Here is a 15,800-nt window from a genome sequence, read left to right on the forward strand (position 1 = left end):
ATTGCGATCAGAACAAATCACTTAAGAATAAATGACTTACAACATTAGCTGGATCCGTTGCTCCTCGAAATGAAACTGCCAGCACTTCTGGTACATTTTCTAGGGTTATTAGATAGTATTATTCCTCACAGCGTATGGATACGCTGTGTACACAGCTGTAGTAAGATACTTACTAAACACGATGTGTTTTATAATCCAGCTGGTGGGCGTTGGCATGTTTGATTGGCTTGCCTTAGATCATTTGCGTTTGAATACCGCGCGCTCTCCGTGGGCGTGGCGCATTAAATTTGAATGCATAAAATCTTTGCATTAAATTTTCGGTAGAATATTTTGGTTGCTGAAATTTTAGTGCATCGTTAATCAGAATCCATGCTAATGTTAGTGTTTCAAATGCAAATTGGTGCTTTATAAGTATTAAACTTTGCATTTAGCCTAACTTATCTCCCTGCTACGGAAATGTATGGAAAAATGTTATAGGTTTTATTAAATGAATGGACTGATCTACATCTAATGACCAACTGGCAACTTTCTTTTCGCTTTGTATTCTCTCTCTGTCTTTTCTCTCACTCTTTTCCTCCCTTTCATTTACATAATGTAAGTTCTCTTTCATTTGAAACATAAAATCTTAAAAAAGATTGAATGAAGCACTAAAAGCATGTGCAAGTGGGGGCTTTTGTGGTTCTCTCTCAGCGTCTGGCATCTGGTTAAATGGATAACTTGCAAGATTTAGAGGGGCTGTAGGGGTGTAGCTCAGGATTGCCAGGGGAGCTGCGGTGGGATGGCCCGTTGTTCTGTTAACATGCCCAGGGCAGGGCCTTTGGGGTCAGGCAGACTATCTCTCACAGGCACCCAGAGCTGTTGAATACTGGATCTGTGGCAGTGAGCTTACAGCTGAGGATGTGGCTTCCTGCTTGTCCTCTAAGCCTGAGGCGCTTACCCTCAAGCAGAAAAAAAATCCAATGGACTGTATGTGTGTATTGCTGTGCGGATGTGCGTTTGTCAGTGCGTCTATGCAAGAGTGTGGACATTTTGCTTTCCTCTACTAGAGTCTCTGTTTTCAAAGTGTTTTTTCACTTGAGACCGTTTATTAGAGTATTTGAATTCTACAGTATAATCATTTTCAATTGAACTAGCATGGCCTATTGCCTTAAAGATTAATGACCGACTTGTTTCTGAGCGAGTGTACATTATAAGCAGTGTTTTTATCCCACCTTAGTAAAAGTTTGCACTAAAAATAGTGTAAATATCTTTTACTTTTAGGAACACTACATTAGGTGCTCTAAAACTTGATTCACATCAGTGGTCTAAAGCTCTACTCACTACTACCAATTAAAAGTTTTGGGTTGATAAGATTTTTAAATGTTTTTGAAAGAAATCTCTATATGCTCACCAAGTCTGCATGTATTTGATCAAAAATACAAAGTGATATTGTAAAAATTTCAACGCCAAGGTCATGGGTTCGATTCCCAAGGAAAGCAAGAACTGATAAGAATGTAAATGTGTACCTTGAAATGCAATGTAATTCGCTTTGGATAGAAGCGTCCGCCAAATGCATAAATGTAAATGTAAATACATAAACTAATCCTTCAGAAAACATTCCAGTATGCCATTTTCTGGCACAAAGAAACATTTCTCATTATCAATGTTGAAAACAGTTGTGTTGCTTAATATTTTTGTGGAAACTAATTTATTTATATTTTTGTAATAATATAAAAGTCTTTAATGTCACTTTTGATCAATTTACTGTATCCTTGATGAGTAAAAGTTTTAATTTCTTTTAAAAATATCTTACTGACCCCTGACGCCAAATTCTACTGCTGGTTAATATACAGTTGTGAATAGGGTGTTCATAGAATGGCATTGTTACACGGAAACATTTGCTTTTATAATGCTACATCAATGCTAATAGGTGTCAGTATAAAGTCCACAACCACTACCGCATCGGCCAACATTTATTAGTGTACCATTAATACTTATTAATGTTATGTAAATGACCGCTGTTATGATTAACTATGTTATGTTATGTCATAGCGGTTTCAGATGTAACTTTTTTGCAGTAATAGTACATTAAAAAAAATCAAGAAAAAGTAAAGTTAATGTGGCTGTTTTGAAGCATGAGCTTGTTGCAGTTCGTAACACTCACTGATTTCAGGCTTGCATTAGATCATTATACATTTTATGCTGTTTAACAGGACAACAATAGCTGTTGACAGGACAAAAGACAATAATATTTTATATTAACAAGATGAGTGCTTCCAGAGTCTTAGAACACAACAGGCACTTCTTGTGGAAATATTTTGTCCTTGCTGTGTTTATTTCTCTCTGGTTCTCTGCTTTAGTCTCAGATGCTTGTGTATCTCTCTCTAATGGGCACCAGAACATCTCTGTAATCTTATTTATTTACTGTTTGTCTCTGTCTTTTTGTGTTTTGTCCACGGGGTGCACAGTGAAGTGGAGCGTGTGTGTGTTTGTGGGTGTTGATGTGTGCATGCAGATGCACTGTCACTAAGTATTACCATGGCGATGGGTCTCAGTGCACAACATGGGATGGATCAACAGCTAAAACAGTCCTGGGGCCCGTGGGTGTCCTAAATCTGCTATTAATATCTCCCTGTTTGTTGCTACATTTTCAGATGATGACCCTAGACTACATTTCTTATTTCCACAAAAATATGAAGGGGGTTGGGGGGTGGGTGCTGGGGTTAGCAATTCAATCTGGTTTTAGAGATTGATTTAACGATTTAATTTGAGTGTGAGAGTCTTTTTCGTAATCCATTCATTGGGTGATTTCACTGAAAATTGTGACTTTCTAACACCCAAAAACATAATAATAGTTGTAAATAAATGTCAGACATGTTTTATTTGAAGCAGTAGGGGATTTGGCCGCATGTGTGAGATTGATATGGTTATCTGCCAAATTTAGTTCATTCTGTTGATTCTGGTTGGCATGTGTTTAGGTTCAAATGAGCTGTTGGAAAAACATAATTTTTACAGCGTGTGCGTGTGCGTGTGTGTTGCTTAGTTTTAGATACGAGAGTTTCTTCATTACAGTTAAACATGTGGGAACTTTGTGTTTATAAAATATTTCAGTGAATGCTGCTCACTTAAATTTGATTTAGTAATGAAATCACACATAAACAAAAAAGATTGGATTATTTGTTTTGTAGTTCATGTAATTAGTTTTTTGTGGTTTTAAGATTGTCTCAGGATAGACATACTGGATTGCTGTATATATAATTAAATGAAGTCATTTGCTTAGTAGATATGGATGATGTGACGTAACATTTTTCCAACAAATGGCACAGTTGCTGAGTCACATGTGGTTCATTCCTGTGACCCTGCAGTCTGTTTTTTTGTTTTGTTTTTGTTTATCTTTATGTTTGTTGTGAAGTGGATTGGAGTGTAAGCCTATCAGAAGTGTATACATTATCTGGCAGATGTGTTCTCATTAGTCTAGCTGGAGCTTAAAGAGGTCAGGTCATACAATATTTGCTCTTTTTTTTGGCACTGTTGGCACAATCTATCATCTCTACTCACTTTCATCCAGAGTATTTATAAAAGCTAAGCTGCAAAAATAGGTCATTTAGAAATAGTGGTATTGATGTCACAATCATGAGCGCATTAAAAAAATGACCATCCACATTTAGATATCAAAACTATTTAGTATTCAGCAATTTGGTGATGGTGCAAAGAGTCAGTCAGTCAAAACAGAGGTAATTTACATACTGTATAGAAATGTGGATACGACACAAAGCAGATCTGTGCCTTTTACTGAAAAATGTTACATTACATAATTCAGTTTTATTTTAGCAAATGGCTTCATTTAAATATACAGGTTTGAGCAAAACCTGATGATAATCTTATAGGCTACAGTGTGATTTGAGAAAGCATCTTGTGCTTCAGTGGAAAAAAACTAATCTGACACTTGAAAAGGGTAATACATTCCCCTATTTGATTAATGACATATATAGAGCAGACTCTGGAATATTTTCTTATTCATTTTACTTTTAAGTTTCTTTGTTTCCAAATTTTTAATAGTTCAGGTTTACATTAGATTTTGAATCTCAGATTTTAATTGTAGTCTAAAGACATTTGGACCCCACCAAAACATTACAGGTAGACAAGTGTCAATATTGTATGTTTTGTAGAGATTGAGAGAAGGCACAGAGAGAATGACAGATCAGTAGAAGATGCCAGAAGATAAAAAGTGGATGAGAGTGTGATATTGCCATGAATGATATGGCTGGCTTAGGGGAGGAAAAAGCCCAAACACAGACTGGTAAAAAGTACAGTAGCGGAATATGGCAGAAACCAAATGAATTATTCAGAGACTTTTGGTCTTATTTTTTTTAGAGGATTGTCAAGCTGTCATAAAACCGTAAAGGACAGAAAACAGATTGTTGGAAGCATAGAGTGGGGAATGAGAGACTGAAAAAAGAAAGGCTGGATATCCTCTGGCTCACTGGCATGTGCCATCGCCGATGAACACAGCTGAAACATATTTGAAGAGCTGGGCTAACATCCTGCCAAGGGAATGAGAGAGAGAGGCACAAGCAGAAAGCAGAGAGAGAGAGAGCGAGGTAGAGAGCAGGACGGAAAGAAGCACAAGCAGACAGAGGGATTGAGCTCTGGTGAAGCAGACCGACCGCATTCAGCTCTCCATCCTCTGACATTTTGCTCTGATACCGGACCTCTCGCTCCGTCTGACCTGTACCGCTGCCCCCAGGCACACTACACGCTCCGGGCCAACAGCCGACATCATGATTAAGTCCAGCTGGTTCTATGTCAAGTTCAAATATAACGAGAAGGTGAGTCAGAATAGAGGCTGTTGCCTTTTTCTATTTTTACTCCGATTTTTCCTCGTTCAGTGTTCAGTCTGGGGTTTAACTAGGTTCACAGCCCTCTGGCTTCCCGAGACACTCTGGTCCTGTAATCTTAAACCTGTCATTGATCTGTTGATATCAGTGCTAGTGGTATATTGATAGCTGAGTGTTTGTGTACTGTATGTGTGTGATGGTCTGAAATCCCTCTCATGCATTTTGTAATAATCATGCCTGCATTTTGAAGCATTGAATATTTAAATGTGCTTGCCACCAAGGTTTAAATTTTCATTTAAACACGTTTTCCATGCACCACATGTGCTCGGTAATATGAAAGAGCTTCTTTGACATCACTATTGACACTATTAACAGAAAAGACTGAGCCATATGGTAACAGTCATACAGGTGTGTGTGTGTGTGTGTGTGTGTTTGTGTGTGTGTGTGTGTGTGTGTGTGTGTGTGTGTGTGTGTGTGTGTGTGTGTGTGTGTGTGTGTGTGTGTGTGTGTGTGTGTGTGTGTGTGTGTGTGTGTGTGTGTGTGTGTGTGTGTGTGTGTGTGTGTGTGTGTGTGTGTGTGTGTGTGTGTGTGTGTGTGAGAATCAGGTCATGCCCCTGTTCTGTCCTGTCAGCTGTGTTAAACTTTAATGGAGGCTGATATTCTATTCTTCAGAGAGAGAGAGAAACTGATAGATGGTGTTACTGTGAAAAATAAGATGTAGACCTGGTTTGCATGTTTTGGCAGTTACTTAAATGGTCAATTGGAAAAAACAACAACATCCGTCCATCTGTCATTCTGTTATTGGATTGTAGCTCATAAAATCTCTTAGATTGCAAAACTTTATCAAAGGTCACATGTCCATATGATCAGCACTGTGATATATGAACTTGATCCAATTACCCCTGATGCATTACAGTGGACTGAAGGTCAAACAGGGATGATGGTACCTAATGGTTAAGGAGCTCAGTTGTCTACACAAAGGTTCCAGGGGCAATCTAGAAGCTTGAGAACCAGGACAGGAAATCATGTACCTTCCTGATTGTTCTTGGGGGAATATTTCTGTACCTTATCTTTTGTAAAATGTCAAGAATTTATTCTCAATTAAATACCTCATTTTATTGATTGATTGATTTATGGAGTGAGTGAGTGAAATGTGATCTTGCAAAAATTCACTGTAATAGTCCAAATACTTGCATTGCTGCCTCATCTTTTTTAGGTAGGGGAGCCCATATTTTTTTTAATAACGGCTGATTTTCAGCATGCTCAGGAGCCGCCGTTATTGTGGAACATAAAAATCACGACGAATTATTCCAATCGCTTCATTTACGTAATCAACGTAATCGATTACGTCGACCCTCCGTTCCAGCCCTAGCAGTAATTAGTGTTTAATAATTGAAACATAAATAATTATTCTTTAGAGTTGTTCGGTTGATGGATGTATACCTTGTAAACTAAACTATTAACTATACCTTGAGTGTTTACATCAGCCTTTTGGGGGGTGTCTAATCCAGCACAATAGGACCTACCAGTGACGTAAGTGTACGTTAATTGGCCAAAACACTGGCACCCGCCATTCTTAAAAAGCCATGTAAATCCACAGTTTACATATACTTACTCCACAAACGATTTAAGCCATAAAGATAAAGAAAGCAATTCTTAACAACATTTACCTGTTACACCGTGTCGTGATATGTAGCACTGCAAGTTGTCATAGGAGATTTTGTCTCTTAGCCCTTTTTTGCCCTTTTTCAATCGCATAACTAATACGTCTACATTCCGTCTTCGTTATCACAGAACCCACACCACCAAAACAAAACACAGCTCCAATCACAGCGTCCTCCATCCTCCAGTTGTTGACTTTGTTGAATAGCGCACTTAAATGGCATTGCTGTCGGCCGGCTAACATCGCTTCAGAGTTCCTACTGGCGGTGCGAATGCAACCAGGAAAATTACCCTAGGGTAAAATTTAGTTCTCGGAGGACCGCCCTGATGGCTAGTTCCTATAATTGAGTCCCTATAACTAGCCGTTGCAAAATCCCCTTTTGCAGATCATGGTAGTTGTAATCGAAGTGAATAGGTGTGCATATTGAGGGGTGGAAATATCTGTCTGACGTGACACTGAACTGTGAATAGTGCGACCTGAGTGTGTGAAAAATACTGAATGCTTACCGTTTTATTTTACAGTGTCAGCCACTTATTGCTCTGTTCAAGACACCTTTATTCACACAGGCCGTCCATTTTATGTGAAGCCTGTATTTCCCTCTCTCTCTCTTTCTCCAGCGCTTGTCTTTCTGTGCTCCTCTCATTCTAATGCTCAAGTGTGCTCATATGACATGTGAACTGCTATAATTTAACACGGCACCTAACAGTGCTCATAACTCAGTGTGTGTGAGTGCTAGACAGACAGGGAGAGAGAGGGTTTGAAATGGAAGAGAGATGGAGTTCATACACTGGACAGGAGAGTGGATGAGAGAAGGGAACCATGACAACCGCCTGACTGCTCTGCTCCCTGGTGTGTGAAAGTAGAGATTGAGAGAACGCTTTTGATTCAGGCCATGAAACAAGGGTGAAGAGTAAAAATATTCACTTCACAGCAGATTAACAGAGCAACGGATGAGGACAGAGAGATGAGCTGAGAAATGTGGGTAGCAGACCAGTGAATTACTAATTGAGCTTTGAGCAAGGCAGAGATGTGAAGGTTCAGTGTGTCAGAGTAGGCTGATACTGTACCTTCAGGTGTTGAAACTTCTCAGAAATTCATCTTGTCTTTTGGATTCCTCAAAATTGTCCACATACTTACTGTTGAGATCTGAGATGAGGGGGGAAAAGGCCTGTTATTGGGGTGAAGGGTTATAGTAGTTTTTGATTTAGTTTTTTTTTTTTTCATTTGTGCTTTCAGTTAAGTTTTATTTGTTTTCATTCTATCAATGTTTTTTTTGTTTATTTATGTAGTTCCTTTAATGCTAAAACTAAAATGAAAACATGAGGAATTAAAAATTGTTAAACCATTTTCATGCAAGTGGGATTTAAAACTAAAGTTTTTTGATATACCATAATAATTAAGTTTTCATTTAGCCCAAAAGTTGTTTTTTATTGATAATCAATGAATCAATCAAATGTAATCAACTATCAAATAAAAACTGACTTGCATACAAACATCTCAATTGCAAATAAGACATTTTTATATACACGTTGTAATGATATAATGATGTTTCTACTCCAATTTAGTGTTGAAATATAAACATTTAAATTGTAGCTGTAATAACTTGTTTTTTATGGCAGATTTATTCAAACATGCATTAAATAATGAAGACATCACTAACAGGTTATATATATATATATATATATATATATATATATATATATATATATTAGGGATGCACCGATACCACTTTTTAAGGGTCGAGTACGAGTACCGATATTTTTTTCCTGGTACTCGCCGATACCGATACCTGTTGTACTGGGGGGGTTCTCGTTTTATGTGGCAATTTTCTAAGAACAACACAATGAGACTAATGAACATATCAGCATCTTTATTTTGAACAACTTAAATAAACTTAAAAAATAAATCATTCTTATTGTGCTTATCACAAATTTTCAAAGCCCAAATTTCACAGTGTCCAATAACCTCCAAAGGGCAAAACCAAGGACATAATGAATGTAATTTTTACCTGGGTGTCACAAAGTTGTCAAAGTGCTAAAGAAATCAGACAACAAGACAAACAAATTTGTCATAAAGTGCCAAAGAAATCAAAGAACAAATGTTTAACATAACACTGAGTAACAATGTAATCACAGCCGAAAGTGTAAAGTGAAATATTAGAGTGTACTATTAAATCTAGCAACACTATAACTGCAGGAAGAGTGTTCATAAGAATTAAGAAATATAAGCTAAGGACATAAGTGAGGTATCGGTCTTTGGTATCGGGGTATTTTTACGAGTACGAGTACAAGTACATGAGCTTGGTATCGGGCCCGATACCGATACTGGTATCGGTATCGGTGCATCCCTAATATATATATATATATATATATATATATATAATGAATATTTAATATAGTGCACACTTTATATCTAACATATTTTTCAAGCTAACTAACAAGCTACAAACATTGAATGGCTTTGTTTACAAGCTGTTTTATTGACATCTTTATGTGGCTGAAACACTGATTGAGCGAGATACATTACATGAGTCATGATACATTTCACTAAGTTGTACTGTTTCTTTAATCATTCTTTCTGATGATCATTTATGTTTATTTCATGCTGTAACTAGTAGTAAAGAGGAAGAGATGACCAGTTCACATGTGCTGTGAATGGGATGCACTCATTACCATTTCACCACCGTCTCTAGATCAAAGAGGTTTGAGTGACGGCAGCGGTCCAAGTGTTGTTCTAAAAGCAGAGTTACTCTAGAGCCGCAGGTTCAGCCCTGTTGACCAGAACACCACTGAATTACCCCCCTTCTGACATGTGTGGGCTAAAGACAGGCTCCCTTATGCAAAAGAGAGGACTGGAACAATCCACCCTTTTTTAAACAAGTATAAAAACAAACAGGGAAAATAAGACATTGCGAATTTCTCATGGGTTATGCACTACACTATGTTTTGGTTTAATTGCATCAGAATGCTTTTGTTGTTTTAGTTGCGGGCTGGAAAATTGTGAAATGTAAATGGCTCTCACAGAGAAGCATGCAGAGATAATTTTAGTGATTATGGGCTACTTTTATTATACCCCAGCTCTGCGAGCAGTTCATTGCTCTGCTGTTGATGGAAGCCATGTTAGGCTGGTTTAATCGAGATGGGTGGTCTTTCTGTCCGGGTGGTAGCTTGGATTTGTAGGCCACACCCTGTGAATACATATTTCTAATAGCTCCAAAAAAAGATTATTTTCATTGATTAATAAAACCAACTAATTAGATACTTTTAATTTAATTTCCTCTTCAAAAATGATTGGTTTAGATTGATACAAATGCATCAGTTTTGTAGAGTCCATATTTAATGATTTATTCTTAGAGTCTGAAGTGGTACAATGTGTCTTACAGGCTAAACATAAGCTTTGAGACCCAAACAGTGTCATTATGAGTAATTCATCAGCTGTGTTTGGATTATTGCAGTGGATATATGACAGATCCACAAAACTACTGATCTTTCAGAGCTTTTAAGCACTGCAATCTATCTGTGTCTGTCAGTTTATATATATATATATATATATATATATATATATATATATATATATGTCTGTCTGTCAGTCTGTCATGTCTATTTAATATTAACTAATATTCATGAGACATCTGATCAAGTTTAGAATATGCCCCGGTCCATTTTTGCAATTCTTCATACACCACTGCTAGAGATAGTGTCCTTCTTCAGTGCTAAACTACCCAATTATTTCTAATAGAGTCTAATTAAAGTCCAAAAAAACTGTGAGTTAGCAGTGTAATCCAATTCTTTATGGGTGTACTTAGAGGGAATAATACCTGGTTGTCCCTACATACCTATGTTATGAACTTTTTACCCCTTCAGCCTATTTTTTTGCAGGTGATGTGTGTACCTGTCAAATTCACACACTGCATTTCCACAGAAAAATGTTACAATAAAAAAGCTCTCTTTTTATGTCACCGACTGTAAGCAATTCCATATTTAAAGTAGGCTACCTTTAGTTACATCTGTTAAACTGAGGTATCTTTTTCCTTTTCATGACATAATGAAAAAAAACGTCTTGATGCAGCTGTGTGGCGACAATCAAAAAACAAGTTTCTACAAATTATTGATTATAATTGAAGCTTTAAGCTTTGAAATTATACACACTGTTGTGGCATACAGTGAAAACATTACTGATTTGTTTGGTGCTTCTGAATTGACAAATCCTAAACTTTAGCTCTTTCTAACGCTGGCCATCTTTATTGTTGATCTCTTTGTTCTAGCACGAATGTTCTTTTTTTTTGAAGAATACATTCTGTAAGTCTTTAGGAAAGTGAGTGTCAGATGTAGAGATGAAGGGAAAGTTGAACAGAGAGAGTGAGAGAGAGAGTATCTCTTGTATCAAAGAGACGCAGCATCTGTTTGAGTGAGCAGCACAGCTGGTCGAGGGGATGCAAGATGTCTGTACCAAGACTGACAAGATGGGTGATGACAGGAAACAGATTTCCTCCGGCTTTTTCCTACTCTCTGAGCAAGGCAAGCGGACAGCCCGTGTGCTGTGATGCCTCCCCAGCCTCCAGATGCTGCTGTCCTCATGTGTGTGTGTGTGTGTGTGTGTGTGTGTGTGTGTGTGTGTGTGTGTGTGTGTGTGTGTGTGTGTGTGTGTGTGTGTGTGTGTGTGTGTGTGTGTGTGTCAAACATTTTCACCCGCCCATCCACAGAAACTCACACTCATTTACATTATCATCAATTCATGGTTATGTCTTCAGAATGTTTGCTTCAACAAAGTGTGCATTTGTTATTTTCATTTTGGTTTCAATGCTTTTCATGATCCACTTTCTATAACTTTGTCTCAGATTTCAGGTTATTGTTTTTCAGATTTCATGTCTGAAAAGGGTCACACTGTAGGCGCCATGATCTCGCCTTCTACAAATCCGATTCATTTTAGAGAATCCATTCATTTGGATAGTTCATTACAGTGAGGTTACTGTGAATTGTGTACATTTAAATATTTTTTGTTTGAGTCCAACATTTTACCCACCTCACTTACTTGCTCCCCAAAAAGTTGAGTGATTAACAACTTTTCAGATCAGTTTCGACCAAGTCATTCAAAAGAACTCGTTCAAAAAATGATTCATCTATGAAACAGACGTCACTAACTGGTGTAAAAATCTTGGTTATCGAGTGCACTCTTAGCCATTTTAACATGTCTTTCTGGCTGTATTTCAGTAGGTTGTCTTCCTAGAAAGCATTTTTGGACATCATAGGCCCAAAAATGTTGCTTGGCTTTTGAAACAGCTTGAGACCGGCACCGAATCTTCCTCCTCAGGGAGCACTCCTGTTTTTATTCTTTCCCCATCCCCCTGATTCTCTGACTCTGGATGTGATGAGAGGAAGATGCCAGGCAGCTGCTGAGGCAATGAAAGGTCACCCTGTCGTCGCAGCAACACGATAGCGAATGGAAGAAGCTGTCATCTCTCTGGCATTTTGATTGACAGGCTGCCTGGGTGACTTGAACTCTGTGGAAAAAAGTCCTGACAAGGCAGAGCTGTCACTTTATTGGGTGCACAGAGCCTGTGCTGTACGTGTGGATAGAGAATAGAGGAAACCATGTAAGAGGGATATTCAATTAAATGGACAGAAGAGAATATAAATTCTGTATGCACTTTGAAAAAATAATTGATGTAGGTTTTGCTTTGAAACAATTTTCAATCAGAAATTGGTAGTGAATTTTACAAACAGTTACAAAGAAATGACACGTCACAACCCTATTTCCTACAGAAAATCATGCTGACAATTGCTTGCAATTTTACATAGTGTAAAATGACCCTTATTTTAGACTTTATATCTTGAAATAGCCTCACTTATACCATATTTTACTTTGCCAAACTGCTGTTTCCTTTCTTTATTAAGTTAATCAGCCAAATGAATTGGTTGGTTAATTCAATGTGCTTTTTTTATTGTAATTAAAGTGTTACTTCACTCATGCTTTTTTACAGTCAGCAGTACAGTGTATGTAAATGAACAATGTTTACTCATTCTCTGTGTTACCTGGACAGAGAAATTCATGTTTATATACAGGTATCAGCAAAAGGCCACCGATTCAGATTGTCCACCGCAGCATGTAGAGATGTAGAGTGCATTATGGGTGTTGATGTTTTTCTACCTATTTGGCCAAAGGGAAGAAAACAGCTTTGTTTTCTCCATTTTCTCTTGTCAGGTAGCACCGATTTCAAAACTTTTTTCACATTTTACTGTATCAGCTGAGTTTTATTGAAAGCTCATTTTTTCTAGCAAAGAACCCCTTTAACTTGTTTAGAAATTGCTTATCAAATCAACAGTTTGAGAAGCACTATAGACCACACTGACGTCTCTATTGACCCGCTCACATACGCAATTACTTAACAAACAACATAAATTCTCTTTATGCGTGTGCACTTGGAAAAAACTAAAGTGTGTCAGTCTTCGGAGTCTACATGTTTTATTAATCATGGGAGCTGAAAGACCCTCAGACTTCCTGTGATCATTAATGCATGCACCAGATAACGTATTTACATGTTCTCATGCATTATTCATGTCCAGAGAGGAAGAGTAAGAAGAGTCTGGTTGAGGAGGACCCTCTGCCCACAGGCTCTTGTAGTGTGTGTGTGTGTGTGTGTGTGTGTGTGTGTGTGTGTGTGTGTGTGTGTGTGTGTGTGTGTGTGTGTGTGTGTGTGTGTGTGTGTGTGTGTGTGTGAATACAGTACCTGCTGTAATGTTGTGCATGGCTAAGTCTTAAGAAAAGTGCAGGCCGATTTCATGTTTTAGTAGGAGCAGTTTTTCGCTGAATGTAATTATCCATATTATTTTCACACCTAGATGAGCATTTACAGAAAAATAAGAATAAATGTACACAGATAGCCTCAAAGGATCTGCTTTATTTTTCAACTAATACCTGCACCCTTTCCTGTTTCTTCCTCTATCTCCTTGTATTAAGTCTATTCTGCAATGTATCTGATTTTTCAGATCTGTAAATGAGACTGCTCAGGCATCTCATTTGCCTTCCCTGATGAACTTTTCAGGATTAGTATAGCTGAATTAATTTAAGTTTGATTCACTGATAAATTATGTCTTATGGGATTATGACTTTTGTTTTTTAATGTCTCTATGATATCTTTAAAATTGCAGTTCGATATAGCTTAAATAATCCTTGTGCTGTCTTTATCTGATCTCTTTCAGTTTAATTCAGTTTTCTTTAGTTTGCCAGTAGTGTGCAGTCATTTTGTGTTAATGCAATGTGATTTGCTGTAATAATGGGGTCCTAAATGCACAGATCCCATGAATAATGGCACAGACCCCCACTCCCAAAATCAGTCATTAGGATTGCTTTGGTTACAAAAATGAATAACACGGTCATATTTAGTATTTGATTATTGCATCCCAAGCCATAGTTAATGGAAAGTACTATGCTATGACCACATGGTATACTCATTTTGGTGAGTTGATGACATGTGCGTCCTGGATGATTTTTGTGTTCTTACACAACCACAATCGCTGGCAATGCAGAAGAGAATTTTCAAAATTTTAGTCATAGAAAATTGGTATGGATATTTTTCTTTCCGTTTGGTGACACTAGCCATGTGTAAATTACACATTTTCACCTAGCTGATGAATGCTAAAGTGCTAAGTTGCTAATGGTTAAATGCAAATGTATAGTCTGAATAAAATGTGTTTGATGTATCAAGGTGATATTATAGACCCATTTGGGAGTAGACTTCACAGTTACTTCACTGCAGTTGCGCACACATTGTGGTTGCAGAAAAACAGTGGTAACACTGATCAACGGAATCCACGGAATCCACTGATCTTATTGTTTTTTTTGGACTTCAAGATTGGAAATATAGTCTTCATTTTTATAGAATATCTTCGTCGAAGACACCATTTGAACGCAGACGGTTATGGTAGCAAGCCATTAATCGGACAGACTGGACTGATGGAACCTGCGATGATTATACTACTATTAAAGCATGAATTTGATGTCAACATTTAGGTCTACATAATATTCACATTTGCAGTTCATTAAAGGATTAGTTCAACTCAAAATGAAAATTTCCTAATAATTTACTCAACCCAATGCCATCCAAAATATCCATGTCTTTCTTTCCTCTGTGGAAGAGAAATTAAGTTTTTTGAGGAAAAAATTTCTGGATTTTTCTTCGAATAATGGACTTCAATGACAACCAGCGTTTTTAAGTCCAAATAAATGCAGTTTCAAAGGTCTTTGAAGGGCTTCAACGGACTGTGCACAATCGCAGCTTAGGAGGGGGGTCTTACCTCGCGAAACGATTGGTCATTTTCAAAAAATATATATATATATACTGTATATACTTTTTAACTACAATTGTTCGGATTGAGCTGTACTTCCGCCGGCGATATCGAGCCTGACCTTTCAAAGTGATGACGTAGTTCCTGGCGCATTGCAGATCAGCTGAATCCGAACAATTGTAGTTAAAAAGTATATATATATATATAATTTTTTTGAAAATGACCTATCGTTTCACGAGATGAGACCCCTCTCCCCAGCTGCGATCGTGCACAGTCCGTTAAAGCTCAATCCCAATTCACCCCTTGGCCCTACCCCTTGTTTTTGAGTGTACCCCTTGGCTCTTAAAACAGTTACAAGGGCCAAGGGGTTGAAATATTCCCCTACGAAATGGAACAAACCTTCATGAACCCGATACGTCATCAGTCGTCGATGATGGCTATGACGTAACGGAAGTGACGAGTTTTTACAGGATTTCTCCATGACAACGACTAACAATGATGAAACATGATGATTATAACGTTCCTTCCTCGAAATGTATGTCTTTACAGTTTCGGAAAGGTAATTTATTATACATTTTCTTAATTTAAATGACTATATTATTATCATAAGCGTAAATAAAGTGCATGGTGGTGTCATCTGGGGCGAAATTTAAATTTTTAACCATTTGCGAAGCCATCTCGCCGGTGATTCACGCTGTATTCTGGGAACTTTCTCGTAGCCCTCCGTTCGGAGTGTGCCTCTGAAAAATCTCAGTTTCGAGGGCTATGTAGCCCTAACCCTTCGCCCTACCCCTCTATCACAACAAGAATCGGGCCAAGGGGTGAATTGGGATTGAGCCTTACTGACCTGAAATATTTGATTATAGTGTAAAAAAACCTGGATGCAGCCTTCACATGTGAGAACAGATTATGTTGGTGTGTGAGTAGCTGTCTGTGTGTGTGGTCATTGAAATAAAGCTTTGAAGTTTTGGACACTAAGAACCTGGAGAGCATTTCTGTAGAGCAGATGACTGAGCATCTGTGTGATATAGCAAC

At 37.7% G+C, this 15,800-nt stretch overlaps 1 protein-coding gene across 16 annotated transcripts in view; it reads left to right on the forward strand.

Moving 5' to 3' along the window:
• The window catches only part of auts2a (activator of transcription and developmental regulator AUTS2 a), a 365,030-nt gene that overhangs the window by 113,934 nt on the left and 235,296 nt on the right, over positions 1–15,800 (forward strand). For 3 of the 16 annotated variants that reach the window (XM_077242577.1, XM_077242579.1, XM_077242578.1), the window contains exon 1: positions 4,616–4,808. The exons of the other annotated variants lie outside the window; for them this stretch is intronic. In XM_077242577.1, the coding sequence (XP_077098692.1) occupies positions 4,761–4,808 (48 nt within the window). In that variant the 5' untranslated portion in view covers positions 4,616–4,760. Of the gene's footprint in view, positions 1–4,615; positions 4,809–15,800 lie in introns of those variants that run through there. 16 annotated transcript variants of the gene reach the window in all.

Source organism: Siphateles boraxobius, unplaced genomic scaffold, assembly GCF_051911475.1.
Source record: "Siphateles boraxobius isolate OS27281-9 unplaced genomic scaffold, OSU_SipBor_1 25, whole genome shotgun sequence".
NCBI classification, from domain to species: Eukaryota; Metazoa; Chordata; class Actinopteri; order Cypriniformes; family Leuciscidae; genus Siphateles; species Siphateles boraxobius.